This window comes from Panthera uncia, chromosome D2 (assembly GCF_023721935.1).
Source record: "Panthera uncia isolate 11264 chromosome D2, Puncia_PCG_1.0, whole genome shotgun sequence".
In the NCBI taxonomy this organism is placed as follows: Eukaryota; Metazoa; Chordata; class Mammalia; order Carnivora; family Felidae; genus Panthera; species Panthera uncia.
In genome coordinates this window covers 19,242,913-19,261,743 of record NC_064818.1, presented here as the reverse complement: position 1 = coordinate 19,261,743, position 18,831 = coordinate 19,242,913, and the positions used below count along the sequence as shown (strand labels likewise).

Here is an 18,831-nt window from a genome sequence, read left to right as displayed (position 1 = left end):
AACTAATCTGCACTTCTTTGAAAGCACTAACTAAAACTTAACAATAATAGATTCAAGCACACATCCTCCTCCTCCTTTTCCTTCACGTCTTCACTATTATTGTGAATCTATAAATGTTCACTACTATAGAATTCATAACCAATTCAATCACAAAGAAATATTATCATTTTAATACCATTTGAAATCATTACCAAGTATCTAAAATATGTACTTTGCAGAAAAATACTTAAATAGAAATATTTTACCACATTTTAAGCAATGAAACCATGATAATTCAGAATAAAGAAACGGGAAAATTTCAGCTAATACAGGGAAAATAATGGTCATTCTGAATCATGTAACATTTTAAGGTATACTGTTTTCTTACTTCCATACTTTGGTAGCTCTTTAGGACCCATTTAATAAGGAAATAACTATCACTGGCATACCAAATGTCACATTGTTATTCATTAATGTATTTTTAAATGTCTCCCTAGGAATACTGTTTATATCCTTAATTTCCACTATCAAACCCAAATTCTTTTCCTTAAAGAAAACCCCTAGGTCTTTCTTAGCAAAAATTAGCAACCAAAATTACTTAAAATTATTAGAGACTTAGTTGCATTTTACTAAAAATTTATCCTCAAAGAATAAAGACAAATTGTCTTTTTTTTCCCCTTGAAATGAGGCCTACTGAGGGTGATTCAACCAAGGAAGTATTTTAGGAACTGGAATCCTGAGGAGTGAGGCAGAACTCATGGGAGAGCTGAGGGGAGTTGATGACATTCAGTAACTTCTAGAGTGAAGTTCTGGGAACTACCTGGGTCTGGTCTGAAACCACATGGAAGGACTGGGTTAAAAACAACAAGGTGGTTGCTGAGGCTAGGGGCTGGGATTGGATGGGCATGAGAGCCTGGATGGTTTCTAGAGGCAAGAGAAGCTCAAGACTGGGGTTTGTAGGTGGGCGTCTGAAGAAGTGTTCCAGAGGACAGTGACCATGATGATAAGAGGCCATAAAGAGCAGGCAGAGGTGGAAGAGCACAATGTCCATCCTGTGGCTGAACTGCACTCCCAGGTGCTGCTTCTGAGCCTTGTGTTCCTACTGGCCCTTGCTGATGCAGAGCATCCATTTAACTCTGCCTCCTTGTTACCAGGAACCCTCCCCACCAACTCCACTGGCTCCTTAGGGCCAGGCAGGCAGATAGGAATGAGACACAGGCCCTTACTTCCCCTCTGGGTTGCAGTGGGGCAGCATTTCTTTGGGCTGGTACAATGCAGAAACAAGCATTAGAGCCACCAACTCATGGGTGGTAGCTGGGTGGTAGCCAGGTGTGTAGCAGGGAGGTGATAAAAATGGTCTCCAGTTGGCTGACCTGCACCATCAGAGAAGAACACAGGGCAAAGGAGATACTGATGAGGGGGATGCCAATGTCTGGGAATAAGTCATTTGTCATAAGCAGAAAGACAGTGTAGTCCGGTAGCAGTGCTGTCTTGAATGGGGCATGATTCTCTTTCTGCTGGTAGGTAGAAGCTGAAGGCATGGATGACAGCCAGAAAGCCACTGGATACCAGAAGGATACCAGAAGCCTCATCATATATAGGCTGGGATGTGCCTTGATGGCTACCTGTTGAGATGAAAGAGCTGAAGGTGAGTGTGCAGGTCTGTTCATCAAAGGGTAAATGGAAAATAGTCCATATTACATTTGCTGATGACTCACACTGGTTTATCTAATCTGCTGCAACCTTCACAGGTGACATAAGCCATGTGACCTGTAGGTACCTAATCCACATCTATGAACTCAATGAAGATAACCGGAAGTCATAGCTCCTTAGTTGCCATGCTGAGCTTCCTGATGCCCCCATATTCCTCTGGATTCCACCTGATGAATGGATTGTACCAGACCATAATTAGCCACAGGAATTGTGTCATCAGTTAAAGCTATGCATCACCCACTTCCAGGATGTCAGACAGGGTGATGGAGATGTAGACATGAGTGGGGATCCTGTAGTTGATGGCTGGATGGAAACTTTTCTGTTAAACACTGCTTAGAAAATAATAGGGACTCCCCCCACTGCTGGTCAAAGCCTGAGTGATTGGTAGTAAAATGGTCTCCTCTTCCTTGAAGCAGCCAGTGGAGAATAAGGCAGAGGAGGAATCCTTTCCCATGCAGCCAATCTCTTTCCATCTTCCTTTCCTTGGCTCTTTTCTGGAGACATAGCAACAATATTGTTCTTAACAGACCACAGGCCACACCATGAGCGCTGGCTCAAATTATCCCTTTAATTAAAGCTTATGAAATGATTTTTCAAAACCAACTACCAATTAAAAAGCTCAAAATCAACTCTCATTCATTTATTATTTTCAGGTGATACAGAGTTTCTAACATGGCAAGCACAACTATAGATACTACTATAAGAAAAGAGTTTTCACTTAGTAGCACAAGTGTTTGAATTACATATTCATATACACTATGCTTGGGATATTTTGTTGCTCATTTTCAGTACACGAAGTCTTTAACATACAGTCTGGTGAATATTCTAAGACAAGTAGCTTTCCTTACTGTACATGCCATCAACTTAAACTTTAACTGTACAAAACATTTTTTAATGTTTATTTATTTTGAGAGAGAGAGAAAGCATGAACCAGGGAGAGGTACAGAGAGAAAGAGAGAAAGAGAGACAGAGACAGAGAGAGAGAGAGAGAGAGAGAGAGAGAGAGAGAGAGAGAGAGGGAGGGAAAGAGAGAGAATCCCAGGCAGGCTCCTTGCTGCCAGTGTGGAGCCTAACATGTGGCTCCATCTCACAAACCGTGAAATACCCAGGCAACCCTATACTAAACTTTTAAAATACCTTTTAGGGGCGCCTGGGTGGCTCAGTCGGTTAATTGTCCAACTTCGGCTCAGGTCATGATCTCACAGCCCTGTGTTGGGCTCTGTGCTGACAGCTCGGAGCCTGGAGCCTGCTTCGGATTCTGTATCTCCCTCTCTCTCTGCCCCTCTCCCACTCACATTCTGTCTCTGTATCTCTCAAAAATAAATAAACATTAAATATTTTTCAAAAATAAATAAAATACCTTTAAACGTCAAAAGAAAGGTATATTAATCTCTCAAGTAAACATTTAGATACTATGTCTTTTTCAGAGCCCCACTGTTAAAGGAAAAAAAGAAATAGCTAAATGAGCCTAACGTTGGTTCTAAGTCCTCAGTTTTTTTTTTAATTTAATTTTAATTCCAGTACAGGTAACATACAGTGTTATATTAGTTTCAGATGTACAATATAATGATTCAACAATTTCATACATACAACACCAAATGCTCATCACAAGTGCACTCCTTAATCCCCATCACCTATTTCTCTCAACACTCTACCCACCTCCCCTCTGGTGACCATCAGTTTGTTCTCTATAGTTAAGAGTCTGATTCTTGGTTTGTCTTTTTTTTTTTCTTTTGCTTGTTTGGTTTCTTAACTTCCACATATGAGTGAAATCATATGGTATTTGCCTTTGACTTATTTCACTTGGCATTATACTCTCTAGCTCCAACCACGTCCTTGAAAATGGCAAGTTTTCTTTTTTTGTTATGGCTGAATAATATTACATTTATCCATTCATCTATCAATGGACACTTTGGGCTGCTTCCATAATTTGGATATTGTAAATAATGCTGCTATAAATACAGTGGTGCATGTATCCCTCTGAATTCCAAGTTCTCAGTTTTTAAATTCTTCCCTGGCCTGATCAGAAAAAATATTGAACTAGGTACAGCCACAAGTTTTAGAGAGGGAAGAGAAATCTTGTTTTATAAGTTGCTGGGTTTTGCTTTGCACACTGTAACCAGCCTAAAGCAAAATGCTTTCCATAAATGTGGTAAACAAACATCAAACTCCATTTCATCAATAAAACCAAGTTTTCCCAAATAAGAGAATGTCAACTCACTCCATCCATTTTAAACTGATGCAATCCTTGGAATGTGTGTTTGTTAAAAGGAAAAAATGAAATGGTGTAAAAGCTCAAATGTGACCAGTGGAATACAGGCTGTTGTGCTAAAGGAAAATTTTGAGTTTTTCAACCAGGGTCAAACAGAAAGGTGAGATGCAGAACATTGTAAATTTATCTGGAAAAAAATTGAGTGGAAAGTGTAAGTTTTAAACATCACTGATATTTTCCTTTTCTTTTATAAGGTCATTCAAGTGAGCATCAAAGCTCACATAAGAAAAATTCACAGAGGAAAAGGCAAGGAAATGTCTTTGAGAATGCTCTTTGTATAAATTGGTATATCTGACCCAGGGCAATAATGCACTGATCAAAATCAGAGCGTCTAAAGATAATGTAAAACTTCCACTTTTTCAAGCTAAAATGATTCAGGGAATCTTTTAAACCAAGTTTTACTCCCAGTCTGTACCCTGTACATTCTGTTAAAAAGTGAAAGACCATAAAATTTTCAATTCTGTGTTTACTGGCAAACTTATTATTTATTATGTTCACAAAAAAATTAATTTACAGCAAACCAAGATGATACAGTGGGGAAAAAGCCATTTATTGAGTAGCCGGTATGCACCAGCACTTCATAAACACAAATATACATGAGCTCCACTTTCTCCATACAACCTTACAAAGCAGGCATGATCCCCATTTGACACTTGAAAAGCACATTTGGAGAGATTAAAGAACTTGCTTAGGATCACACAGCTGAGTCTGGAGAGGCTTTTATTCCTGGCTCTACAATTAACTAGCTCTATGTTCTTATCAGTATAAGTCACCTGACACTCATATGCAAAACAAAAGACTTAACTGAATATTTTAACTACATTAAAAGGTGATTTTGATCTTTTAGAGACGGGTAACAGATGGTCAGACTTCCTAATTTCCCTCTACCTCTACCCTTCCTTGTCTTTATCCAATTTTACTATTCCTCACTCATTCCACAAGAAGGTAGGGAAGGGAGTTGCCCTCCCTCTGCCCCCCCCCCCAAAAAAAAGAGTACTTAAAAGTTTTGTTTTACTTAAAAAAAATTTTTTTTAGAGAAAGAGCACATGTGCGAGTGGGGAAGGGGCAGGGGAGAGGGAGAGAAAGAGAGAAGGAAAGGGAGAGAGAGAAAGAGAGAGAATCTCAAGCAGGCTCCACATTCAGTGTGGAGCCCAATGAGGGGCTCAGTCTCATGGCTGTGAGATCATGACCTGAGCTGAAATCAGGAGTTGGACACTTAACTGACCGAGCCACCCAAGCACCCCAAAAGTTTTGTTTTAGATACCTGATAACACATCTAACTTTTAAAGGAGAAAAATCTCATACAGAGAAGTTAAAACTAATTCCTAAAACTAGAGCATTGACTTTACCCTGTACTTTTTCATAATTACAGTGAACAAATGAGAACTGACTTCATAAAATTCCCTCAAATGCCTGACATCTTTGCTTAAAAATAAAAAAAAATATATTACTGTGCTCCCATAACAAGTGGTAAAGAACCATCATAGTAGCTAGTAAGAAACTGTGTGTCTAGACTAAATTTAAGTCATTCTTAACAAATTACCTTTTTTTTTACTTAAGTACAGTTGACACACAATGTTGCATTAGTTTCAGGTGTATGACACAGTGATTCCACAAATCTGTACATTTATGCTCTGCTCAGCACAAGTGTTAGCTACCATCTGTCACCATACAATGCTATTACGATACTACTTTACAAATTAGCTTTTAAAGGACTAGAAGGCCAAAGAGAGTTAAGTAATTCCTTCTATATCTTGTTTATAATCTACAGAGGTACAAACTCACAGCAATTAATTAGAAAGTAAAATTCTAGTTTGGTAAGTAATAATCTGTGCCTTCCTTGAAATTGACAAGCTGAACTGAACTGAGAATTTTCCATTGGCCCTAATCACAAACCTCTTGTTTATTATTGAAAAGTCAGAAAAAGCCATCACTTCCAATATATTTGTCAAAGGGGGTTATTTATTAAATACAGAAGAGAGATTAAACATGAGCAAATGCCTGAGATATTTTTACTATTTTATTAATTCCTTGCAAGGGGGTGCCTGGGTAGCTCAATGGGTTAACGATCTGACTCTTGATTTTGGGGCCCACATGATCTCACAGTTCATGAGATGGAGCCCCTCATTGGGCTCTGTGTTGACAGCATGGAGTCTGCTTGGAATTCTCTCTATCCCTCTCTCTCTGCCCTTCCCCAGCTCGTGCTCCCTTGTACATGCACTCCTTCTCTCTCTCAAAATAAATAAGCATTAAATTAATTAATTAATTAATTACAATAAAATTCCTTGCAGGGAATAAATCAAGGGAAAAATATAGGGAATAATTCGCCAGGTATTTAAGAGAGGAAGATGACAACATTAACATTTGAATGCCTACTATGTGACATGACAGGGAGGTTTTATGTAGGTTGCCTTGCTTAATCAGTCTATTTTTGTAATCCAGTACAGTTAACATACAGTGTTATACTAGATTCAGGTGTACAATAATCACACTCTAATTTAGTCCTAAAAAAGGTAGGAATTATATTGCATTCAACAGGTGAAGAAAGAGACTCAAAAACTAGGTAATTCGTTCAAGGTCACACAGCTAATAAATGCTGGTGTATTTCCAGCTCAAATATATTTGAATATATACTTAAATGAAAAGTCTAAGCTCTTTATACTACACCCCCCACCTTCTCTGTGCTTGGTCAGGGGTTTCAAAAACTAAAAAGTCACATTCAGCAACCTATTAAAATTTTAGTTTTGGCTGAAGAAAAAAGAACCATGTGATTATGATATACTATATCAACTGCTACACCAAAGGTATGAGAAGACAGCATATACAAGTTGTGCTTGTAGAAAAGGGTAAGCTGGACATTCAGATAAAGCTATTTAAGTAGAAAACATCTTAAATAAAAATATATTTTGCTAAATAAGAATATTCCTTAGATCAGAAGTGATAAGAAATAAATAAGTGAAGGCTAGAGTCAGCATTTGCCATAGAAATGTCTCTTACCTCATGGCCTATAGTGTGGATTTTAACAAACCAAGTTCAGAGAACAGAAAATAAATTTCACAACAGAAACACATAAAGCCCCACCCAGAGACTGAAATATAAATTCCCCCTTAGTGATCAACAGTAGAAATGAGTGTCTGGCTTTGCCTCAGTGGAATGAGAAAAAAGAAAAACGTCTCCTGAGAATTCCTAAATACAAGTCTATATTCATGCACTCTTGGTGACAGAATTAAAAAAATTTTAAAGCAATTTAAAAGTAGTGTTCAAAGAAGTCTCATGGATAAAATTCTAATGTACATGAGCTTACAATAAAAAAAAAAAATCCCTACAGGTACAAGGGGAAAAGCCATGAGTAGTGATTTATTACAAGTATGTTGAAGGAACAAGATACTATCAAAACTAATCATGCAGATTTTAAAAATAATTAGTTATAAGGACAGGAACACTGAGTAAGTCCCTTTCCTAAAGCTCAGGTACATAAGACCTACCTAAACCTGAGGCTGGGGGAGAAGGGGGCATACCAATCCACCCTCCACCCACCAAGAACCTTGCACCAAGTAACAAGCAGCAGCAGCAGCAGCAGCAGCAGCAGCAGCCCACTGCTGGTGAAGAAGCAAGAACATGGAGAGAGCTGGGGGCCCAGGTATGCAGTGTGGACTGAAAACCGAGGGTAGATTAGGAATGCTGAGAAACCCCTAATGCACTGAGACCTCCTACTAAGCTCAAGGTACTAGTAGTTTAATACTGGAGAAATCTGAAGTCTGTGTTGGCCTCAAAGTAACTATAGCAGCAACAAAATTCAAATCTAGCTCAACTACTGATAATACTGACACAAATGCCTATATCAACAGCCTTGAAGGAAAGACAGAATTGGCCATTTATGGGTATTATTTACCCCGTCTCTATTGTTCTTTAGGACACAAAACCTTATATTCAGTTAAAAAATTACTAAACACAAAAAGGGAAAATTAAACCATTGCTAACAGATGACCTGGTCAACAGAACCAGACTCCAATATGGCCCAGGTATTGTAAATAAAATAAGGGACATTTAAAATCATTATAAATATGATAAAAATCTAATTGAAAAAAAAAAAAAAGATTAACATGTGCTTATGGTGGTGAGGGATTTACCAGAGAGATGAAAACTATGTAAAGGATCAAATAAAAATGCTTGAAATGCAGAACAAAGTCATAGACTGGGAAAAAAAAATACTTACAAATCATATATCCAATAAAAGACTTGTATCCAAAACTCTTAATACTCAGTAAACAACCCAACAACATAGTAGCAAAATTTTGAACACTTAACAGAAGTCATAAGAATGGCCAATAGTCACATAAACAACTGTTCAACATCAATCTTCAAAAAAACATAAATCCATGATGAAAAACTGCTACATATCCACTAGAATGGCTAATCTTAAAAAGAAAGACATTACCGAGTGCTGAAAAAGCTGTAAACAATGGTAATTCTCATACATTGCTGGTGGGAATCCAAAATTGTAGAGCCACTTTCTGATTGAAATGAAACATATACTTCCCAAAGGAGCCAGCAATTCCATTCCAAGGCATTTACCCAAAGAAATGAAAATATTTGTCCACAGACCTGTATGTGGATTTCACAGCACATTCATTTATAATAGCTATAAAATGTAAACAATTCAAATGTTCATCCACTGGTGAATGACCAACAAGAAATACTCTAGTATATCTACACAACAGACTACTACTCAGAACCAAAGCAATAAACTATTGGTACACTCAACAACCTAGATGAATCCCAAAGATTTAGTCTAAGTTAAGACACAAAGGACTAAACACTGTGTGATTCTACTTATATGACATTCTGAAAAAAGCAAAACTGCAGCGAGAGAAACAGATCAGCGGCTGTCAGGTACTGGAAGTTTATGGGAAGGAAACTGTTCTTTTAATAAAAACTTATAAATTGCATTTTCAAGACGTGTAAATACAAATAAAAATATCTTTCATTTGTTTATTCAAAAAATATTTACTGAGCGCCCACAATGTAGCAGGCACTATTACAGACACTGTACCAAAAAAAGTTTCTTTTAGTTGCACAAGTATGAATTTTCAGAAGTGATGGGAACAAATGCAACAAAAACTCATTTAATACAAGTTTTCTACATGCTGATTGAATGTTGTCAGAACTCAATACTCCAGATTCTCACAAAATATCCTATATATTCGCATGCTAGTTTGTTACAAATTTATTAGGGTGAACCATATGAAACTGCAATGTAATCAACAAAACATTTCTTTCCTGTATTCCCATAGACAAGACCTAAGAAGCCAGGGGAGTCATCAGTGGTAATGTCACACCTTCTCCTCATTGTAATGCAAAGTACTAGCTTAGTTTCTGGTCAAAACACCTGATATTTTTGGTGAGTGTTTTTTGTTTTGTTTTGTTTTTTCACTTGTTAAGAACTTTCCCGACATCTGGACTGAAATGTGTTATTCATCTTGTAAACAGAGATGATTGCTATGGAGACTTAACTGACCTCTGGTTTCATGTTTCTGACATAAGAACTAAAGGACAACAAAATTACTCCCATTTTTAGTTAAAAGTCTTATACTTAGCTTCCTTATCATTAGTGGAAAACATGAAGTTTAATTCATTCTTAATTCAGGCATTTTAAAATAGACTATTCCTATGAAAAATAAATACACTTTCCAGAATCAAAAAATGACATGAAATACCATTTTGTTAAAGAATCTATTTTAGATAGTATAATTCATGCAGATAATTTCAGGAAAAAAATACAATTTTTGCACTTTAACACTATCTTCACTTTTTTTTATAACCCACTGGGACATTTATATCCTTTTGGTAGGATATTTTCATGACCTGAGTTGATAGTATTCTGGCCTGTAGAGGGGCTAAAAATTAATTCCAGAGTCACTAAAGTTTGCTTCAGACCCACTATATGACAGCTGCCACTCAGCATAAATGTACACACTATGGATGATGAGAGCTGCATGACCATCTGTGTCTCACAAAGGACCTCATTACAGAGAAAACAATGAACAGAAATTTAGAATGTAAGAGGTGGAACTTTTTATCCCTCATATTTCATAACAATTATTTATAATTCCAAAATATGAACTTTCTCAATGTTAAAAAGTATATTTCTCTACTTTTCCAATTTTTTTCAAACTCCACTCTAATTTTTATGTTTTTGCTTTCTTGATTTCAATCTTTCAAAACTGTAACAAATCAAAGTTACAGAATTTAATCTTTGGTCAAACGAATCATACTACAAAGCCTCATATTTCAAAATCCAAATCCTATCAGATTTTAAATCTGTATAAATTCAATAATACTTAATCCAATTTTTTAAGTAAGTGAATTTTTACTTGAAGTACTCAGTTACCCTCCAGCTGACTTCAGGTATTTTCCACTACGTAAGAGATTATCTAAGGTAAACCTGTGCCATATAACCTTTGCATAAATGAACTTGTACCAACAAATGAGCAAAATCTGAGCATGGCATACAAAGGTAACTCTATACCTTAATTTTAATTGTTTAAACCTAAACATTGTCGATAATAGCAACCAACTTAACAATCTTTAGAAAATGAAAAACAGATGAAAAGTCTTAGATCATCATGAATCACACAGCAATGGAATTTAGCTTTAGATCACTCCTAGGATTCTTCTAACTATAATGGGGTTTAGGCTTTGGTATTTACAATCTAAGCCAGTGGCTCCAGACTACTTCTCCCTTCAGATTTCCTGAAGGCAATGAGGTTAGGATAGGGGGTGCAATTAGGGTAGGGGTGCCTGACCTCTTTAAATGCCATATCTAAGCTCCAGGGAGAAGGAACAGGGAACCTCTTGATGACAATGCCCCTGAATTCGGTGAAGAAGCAGGAAGAAGCATGAGAGATTTCAGAAGCGAAAAAAAAAGTCCAAGATCAGTATGTGAGCCTTTTTAATGTCACACATTTGAAGAAAAGAATCTCCTCCTTAAAAAACCTGACAGTGCCAGGTTGCTACCAATATACCAGGTCATGTCATTTTAGAAACCACATCCTATTACCACTAAGGAAATTTAAAACACTAAAATAAAAATCCAGCTATCAATACCCCACTATAGTCTCACGATTAGTAAAAATTTACCTCTACTCCATGTATGGGAGAAATGGACAAATTATAAAAAGAGAAGCTGACAATAAATATATATTTGTTAAATCTCAAATACTTCATGAGGAAAGAATACATGGCTTGAAATTTAAAAAGACAATGCATGTAACATGTTAAATACAGTGATCTTCAACTTACAGCACATTAAGTCACTTAGAAGGACCTTTTCTTTTTCCCTTCCCTTCTCCTCCTCCCTGGCGTGAAGATGAGAAAGACTTAGGAAATAGCACCATGATGGGAGGGGGTGCTATGAAGAGGCTTCTTGGGCAGCATGCCTGGCAGCTAAGGAAAGGGGTTAGGTGAGGGGAACACAAAGGTGGCAGAGGAAGGAGGATTCCTGAGTGATTGGAATATTGATTACATGAAGCAGAATTAATTAACTGGACAAAAAAGTAATATACTGAGGATAATGGGAGCCAGCTTTCTCAATTTCTGAAGAAGAGGGAAGGCTAGAAAAAGCACTGGAGGTACTGGGTTACAATTTGAATTATCAGAATAAACATATCTTTCTAAAGTTATACAGATACAGGTATAGAAATAGCACAGATATACATGTGTGTATTATGTATACACATATACATCTCCTAGTTCTGTTTGCTGAGAGGGTGTAGGAGCAATGACAGCACTGAGACCCAGATTGTAATTTTAGTTACCATAATCTACTCAAAAGAAGGAGGGTCAGGACAGGGAAGTAAAAGACAAGCCTGGAACATCTTGTCCCAATGCTCAAAGAATGATAGGAATGAGTCAAAAGCAAACAAACAAACAAACAAAAACAGGAATCAATTAGGAAAGGCTCAAATCTAGGACAATTTTCAGTATCAAAATAATGAGATTATCAAATTATAATCCACTGAATAAAAGGGTAATTCATAAATCCATATTGATATGAATAAGCAAATGAATAAATAAATAGGGAAGAAAGTTCTTTCTTATAGAATATCAACTAATAGATGTGGATGAAACATTGAAAATAATTATCATTCAGTAACTATCATGGTAGTCTCAAAAAAAAAAAAAAAAAAAAAAAGCCAGGTGGAGATTTGATGAAGAACAGGATATTGGCATAATATGGGAACATCTCACAAAATACTAGTTCAACAGAAAGGGGATAATGGTGATAATGGAGAAAGCACTGTTTACCAACTTGAGAAAGTGATCATATTTAATATTACTTACCAGTGGTGAAACAGATTGACACTATATGTTTCCTGATGTGATACACTGAAAAGAGCATGGTGCCATTCCTGCCAGGAAAGCATGGCCTGAATCTGGTCATGAGAAAACACTGGATGGTTCCAATTGAGGGTTGTACAGAATGAAAGGCCTTTCAAAGACATGAGAAACAGGGAAAAGACAGAGGAATAGATTCTAAACTGAAGAAGACTGACAAACATGATATCTAAATTCAACACATATTCTTGCATATGGTCCTGGCCCAGGCAGGGGAAAAAGAGACACTACTGGGGGCATTTGATGAAATTGGAATGGGATGTGTGGATTGCATGGTGGTTTTGTGTAACACTGATTTCCTGACAATAACAGACAATTGTCCACGCCTTCCCATCTTCTCTCACTGTGCTGTCTCTGGTAACAGTACCAACCTCCTCATTTAGGGGTGATGGAACATGTCAGAAAAAGCCTACACAGATTAACAGAAAAGGGGGAGAGTTAAATAAAATATTAATAATTGCGAATCTGAGTCATACGAATGCCAGAGCTCTGTGCAACATTTTTGGAAGTCCAACACTATTTTAAAATAAAAATAACGGGGAGGAGAGGGAAGATGGCGGCGTAGGAGGACGCTGGGCTCACCGCACATCCTGCTGATCACTTAGATTCCACCTACACCTGCCTAAATAACCCAGAAAACCGCCAGAGGATTAGCAGAACGGAGTCTCCAGAGCCAAGCGCAGACGAGAGGCCCACGGAAGAGGGTAGGAAGGGCGGCGAGGCGGTGTGCACTCTACGGACTGGCGGGAGGGAGCCGGGGCGGAGGGGCGGCTCGCCGGCCAAGCAGAGCCCCCGAGTCTGGCTGGCAAAAGCGGAGGGGCCTGACGGAATGTGTTCCGACAGCAAGCGCGACTTAGTGTCTGGGAGGTCATAAGTTAACAGCTCTACTCGGAAAGTGGGAAGGCTGGAGGACAAAGGGAGGGAGAGCTGCTGAGCCCCCGGAGGACAGAGCTCAGTATGGTGGGGAACAAAGGCGCTCGCCAGTGCCATCTCCCCCGCCCATCCCCCAGCCAAAATCCCAAAGGGAACCAGTTCCTGCCAGGGAACTTGCTCGCTCCGCGCAAACACCCAACTCTGTGCTCCTGCAGAGCCAAACCTCCAGCAGCAGATCTGACTCCCTCCCGCGGCCACAGGGCCCCTCCTGAAGTGGATCACCTAAGGAGAAGTGAGCTAAGCCTGCCCCTCCTGCCCCCGTCCCCCTTGCCTACCCACCCCAGCTAATATGCCAGATCCCCAGCACCACAAGCCCGGCAGTGTGCAAGTAGCCCAGACGGGCCACGCCACCCCACGGTGAATCCCGCCCCTAGGAGAGGGGAAGAGAAGGCACACACCAGTCTGACTGTGGCCCCAGCGGTGGGCTGGGGGCAGACATCAGGTCGGACTGCAGCCCCGCCCACCAACTCCAGTTATACACCACAGCACAGGGGAAGTGCCCTGCAGGTCCTCACCACTCCAGGGACTATCCAAAATGACCAAACGGAAGAATTCCCCTCAAAAGAATCTCCAGGAAATAACAACAGCTAATGAACTGATCAAAAAGGATTTAAATAATATAACAGAAAGTGAATTTAGAATAATAGTCATAAAATTAATCGCTGGGCTTGAAAACAGTATAGAGGACAGCAGAGAATCTCTTGCTACAGAGATCAAGGGACTAAGGAACAGTCACGAGGAGCTGAAAAGCGCTTTAAACGAAATGCACAACAAAATGGAAACAACGACGGCTCGGGTTGAAGAGGCAGAGGAGAGAATAGGTGAACTAGAAGATAAAGTTATGGAAAAAGAGGAAGCTGAGAGAAAGAGAGATTAAAAAAATCCAGGAGTATGAGGGGAAAATTAGAGAACTAAGTGATACACTAAAAAGAAATAATATACGCATAATTGGTATCCCAGAGGAGGAAGAGAGAGAGAAAGGTGCTGAAGGGGTACTTGAAGAAATTATAGCTGAGAACTTCCCTGAACTGGGGAAGGAAAAAGGCACTGAAATACAAGAGGCACAGAGAACTCCCTTCAGACGTAACTTGAATCGATCTTCTGCATGACATATCATAGTGAAACTGGCAAAATACAAGGATAAAGAGAAAATTCTGAAAGCAGCAAGGGATAAACGTGCCCTCACATATAAAGGGAGACCTATAAGACTCGTGACTGATCTCTCTTTGAAACTTGGCAGGCCAGAAAGGATTGGCACGATATCTTCAGTGTGCTAAACAGAAAAAATATGCAGCCGAGAATCCTTTATCCAGCAAGTCTGTCATTTAGAATAGAAGGAGAGATAAAGGTCTTCCCAAACAAACAAAAACTGAAGGAATTTGTCACCACTAAACCAGCCCTACAAGAGATCCTAAGGGGGATCCTGTGAGACAAAGTACCAGAGACATCACTACAAGCATAAAACATACAAACATCACAATGACTCTAAACCCATATCTTTCTATAATAACACTGAATGTAAATGGATTAAATGCGCCAAACAAAAGACATAGGGTATCAGAATGGATAAAAAAACAAGACCCATCTATTTGCTGTCTACAAGAGACTCATTTTAGATCTGAGGACACCTTCAGATTGAGAGTGAGGGGATGGAGAACTATTTATCATGCTACTGGAAGCCAAAAGAAAGCTGGAGTAGCCATACTTATATCAGACAAACTAGACTTTAAATTAAAGGCTGTAACAAGAGATGAAGAAGGGCATTATATAATAATGACAGGGTCTATCCATCAGGAAGAGCTAACAATTATAAATGTCTATGCGCCGAATACCAGAGCCCCAAATATATAAAACAATTACTCATAAACATAAGCAACCTTATTGATAAGAATGTGGTAACTGCAGGGGACTTTAACACCCCACTTACAGAAATGGATAGATCATCTAGACACACGGTCAATAAAGAAACAAGGGCCCTGAATGATACATTGGATCAGCTGGACTTGACGGATATATTTAGAACTCTGCATCCCAAAGCAACAGAATATACTTTCTTCTCAAGTGCACATGGAACATTCTCCAAGATAGATCACATACTGGGTCACAAAACAGCCCTTCATAAGTTTACAAGAATTGAAATTATACCATGCATACTTTCAGACCACAATGCTATGAAGCTTGAAATCAACCACAGGAAAAAGTCTGGAAAACCTCCAAAAGCATGGAGGTTAAAGAACACCCTACTAACGAATGAGTGGGTCAACCAGGCAATTAGAGAAGAAATTAAAAAATATATGGAAACAAACGAAAATGAAAATACAACAATCCAAATGCTTTGGGACGCAGCGAAGGCAGTCCTGAGAGGAAAATACATTGCAATCCAGGCCTATCTCAAGAAACAGGAAAAATCCCAAATACAAAATCAGACAGCACACCTAAAGGAAATAGAAGCAGAGCAGCAAAGGCAGCCTAAACCCAGCAGAAGAAGAGAAATCATAAAGATCAGAGCAGAAATAAACAATATAGAATCTAAAAAAACTGTAGAGCAGATCAACGAAACCAAGAGTTGGTTTTTTGAAAAAATAAACAAAATTGACAAACCTCTAGCCAGACTTCTCAAAAAGAAAAGGGAGATGACCCAAACAGATAAAATCATGAATGAAAATGGAATGATTACAACCAATCCCTCAGAGATACAAACAATTATCAGGGAATACTATGAAAAATTATATGCCAACAAATTGGACAACCTGGAAGAAATGGACAAATTCCTAAACACCCACACTCTTCCAAAACTCAATCAGGAGGAAATAGAAAGCTTGAACAGACCCATCACCAGCGAAGAAATTGAATTGGTTATCAAAAATCTCCCAACAAATAAGAGTCCAGGATCAGATGGCTTCCCAGGGGAGTTCTACCAGACGTTTAAAGCAGAGATAATACCTATCCTTCTCAAGCTATTCCAAGAAATAGAAAGGGAAGGAAAACTTCCAGACTCATTCTATGAAGCCAGTATTACTTTGATTCCCAAACCAGACAGAGACCCAGTAAAAAAAGAGAACTACAGGCCAATATCCCTGCTGAATATGGATGCAAAAATTCTCAATAAGATACTAGCAAATCGAATTCAACGGCATATAAAAATAATTATTCACCATGATCAAGTGGGATTCATTCCTGGGATGCAGGGCTGGTTCAACATTCGCAAATCAATCAACGTGATATATCACATTAACAAAAAAAAAAAAAGAGAAGAACCATATGATCCTGTCAATCGATGCAGAAAAGGCCTTTGACAAAATCCAGCACCGTTTCTTAATAAAAACCCTTGAGAAAGTCGGGATAGAAGGAACATACTTAAAGATCATAAAAGCCATTTATGAAAAGCCCACAGCTAACATCATCCTCAATGGGGAAAAACTGAGAGCTTTTTCCCTGAGATCAGGAACACGACAGGGATGCCCACTCTCACCGCTGTTGTTTAACATAGTGCTGGAAGTTCTAGCATCAGCAATCAGACAACAAAAGGAAATCAAAGGCATCAAAATTGGCAAAGATGAAGTCAAGCTTTCGCTTTTTGCAGATGACATGATATTATACATGGAAAATCCGATAGACTCCACCAAAAGTCTGCTAGAACTGATACATGAATTCACCAAAGTTGCAGGATACAAAATCAACGTATAGAAATCAGTTGCATTCTTATACACTAACAATGAAGCAACAGAAAGACAAATAAAGAAACTGATCCCGTTCACAATTGCACCAAGAAGCATAAAATACCTAGGAATAAATCTAACCAAAGATGTAAAAGATCTGCATGCTGAAAACTATAGAAAGCTTATGAAGGTAATTGAAGAAGATTTAAAGAAATGGAAAGACATTCCCTGCTCATGGATTGGAAGAACAAATATTGTCAAAATGTCAATACTACCCAAAGCTATCTACACATTCAATGCAATCCCAATCAAAATTGCACCAGCATTCTTCTTGAAACTAGAACAAGCCATCCTAAAATTCATATGGAACCACAAAAGGCCCGAATAGCCAAAGTAATTTTGAAGAAGAAGACCAAAGCAAGAGGCATCACAATCCCAGACTTTAGCCTCTACTACAAAGCTGTCATCATCAAGACAGCATGGTATTGGCACAAAAACAGACACATAGACCAATGGAATAGAATAGAAACCCCAGAAATAGACCCACAAACGTATGGCCAACTCATCTTTGACAAAGCAGGAAAGAATATCCAATGGAAAAAAGACAGTCTCTTTTTTTTTTTTTTTTTAATATATGAAATTTACTGTCAAATTGGTTTCCATACAACACCCAGTGCTCATCCCAAAAGGTGCCCTCCTCAATACCCATCACCCACCCTGCCCTCCCTCCCACCCCCCATCAACCCTCAGTTTGTTCTCAGTTTTTAACAGTCTCTTATGCTTTGGCTCTCTCCCACTCTAACCTCTTTTTTTTTTTTTTCCTTCCCCTCCCCCATGGGTTTCTGTTACGTTTCTCAGGATCCACATAAGAGTGAAACCATATGGTATCTGTCTTTCTCTGTATGGCTTATTTCACTTAGCATCACACTCTCCAGTTCCATCCACGTTGCTACAAAAGGCCATATTTCATTTTTTCTCATTGCCACGTAGTATTCCATTGTGTATATAAACCACAATTTCTTTATCCATTCATCAGTTGATGGACATTTAGGCTCTTTCCATCATTTGGCTATTGTTGAGAGTGCTGCTATAAACATTGGGGTACAAGTGCCCCTATGCATCAGTACTCCTGTATCCCTTGGGTAAATTCCTAGCAGTGCTATTGCTGGGTCATAGGGTAGGTCTATTTTTAATTTTCTGAGGAACCTCCACACTGCTTTCCAGAGTGGCTGCACCAATTTGCATTCCCACCAACAGTGCAAGAGGGTTCCCGTTTCTCCACATCCTCTCCAGCATCTATAGTCTCCTGATTTGTTCATTTTGGCCACTCTGACTGGCGTGAGGTGATATCTGAGTGTGGTTTTGATTTGTATTTCCCTGATAAGGAGCGACGTTGAACATCTTTTCATGTGCCTGTTGGCCATCCGGATGTCTTCTTTAGAGAAGTGTCTATTCATGTTTTCTGCCCATTTCTTCACAGGGTTATTTGTTTTTCGGGTGTGGAGTTTGGTGAGCTCTTTATAGATTTTGGATGCTAGCCCTTTGTCCAATATGTCATTTGCAAATATCTTTTCCCATTCCGTTGGTTGCCTTTTAGTTTTGTTGGTTGTTTCCTTTGCTGTGCAGAAGCTTTTTATCTTCATAAGGTCCCAGTAATTCACTTTCACTTTTAATTCCCTTGCCTTTGGGGATGTGTCGAGTAAGAGATTGCTACGGCTGAGGTCAGAGAGGTCTTTTCCTGCTTTCTCCTCTAAGGTTTTGATGGTTTCCTGTCTCACATTCAGGCCCTTTATCCATTTTGAGTTTATTTTTGTGAATGGTGTGAGAAAGTGGTCTAGTTTCAACCTTCTGCATGTTGCTGTCCAGTTCTCCCAGCAC

General features: G+C 38.8%; 1 protein-coding gene across 6 annotated transcripts in view; it reads right to left on the bottom strand.

Moving 5' to 3' along the window:
• BICC1 (BicC family RNA binding protein 1) overlaps window positions 1-18,831 on the bottom strand; it is a 291,648-nt gene that overhangs the window by 130,716 nt on the left and 142,101 nt on the right. For 3 of the 6 annotated variants that reach the window (XM_049645084.1, XM_049645085.1, XM_049645087.1), the window contains exon 1: window positions 1,353-2,683. The exons of the other annotated variants lie outside the window; for them this stretch is intronic. In XM_049645084.1, coding sequence (XP_049501041.1) covers window positions 1,353-1,649 — 297 coding nt within the window. In that variant the 5' untranslated portion in view covers window positions 1,650-2,683. Of the gene's footprint in view, window positions 1-1,352; window positions 2,684-18,831 lie in introns of those variants that run through there. 6 annotated transcript variants of the gene reach the window in all.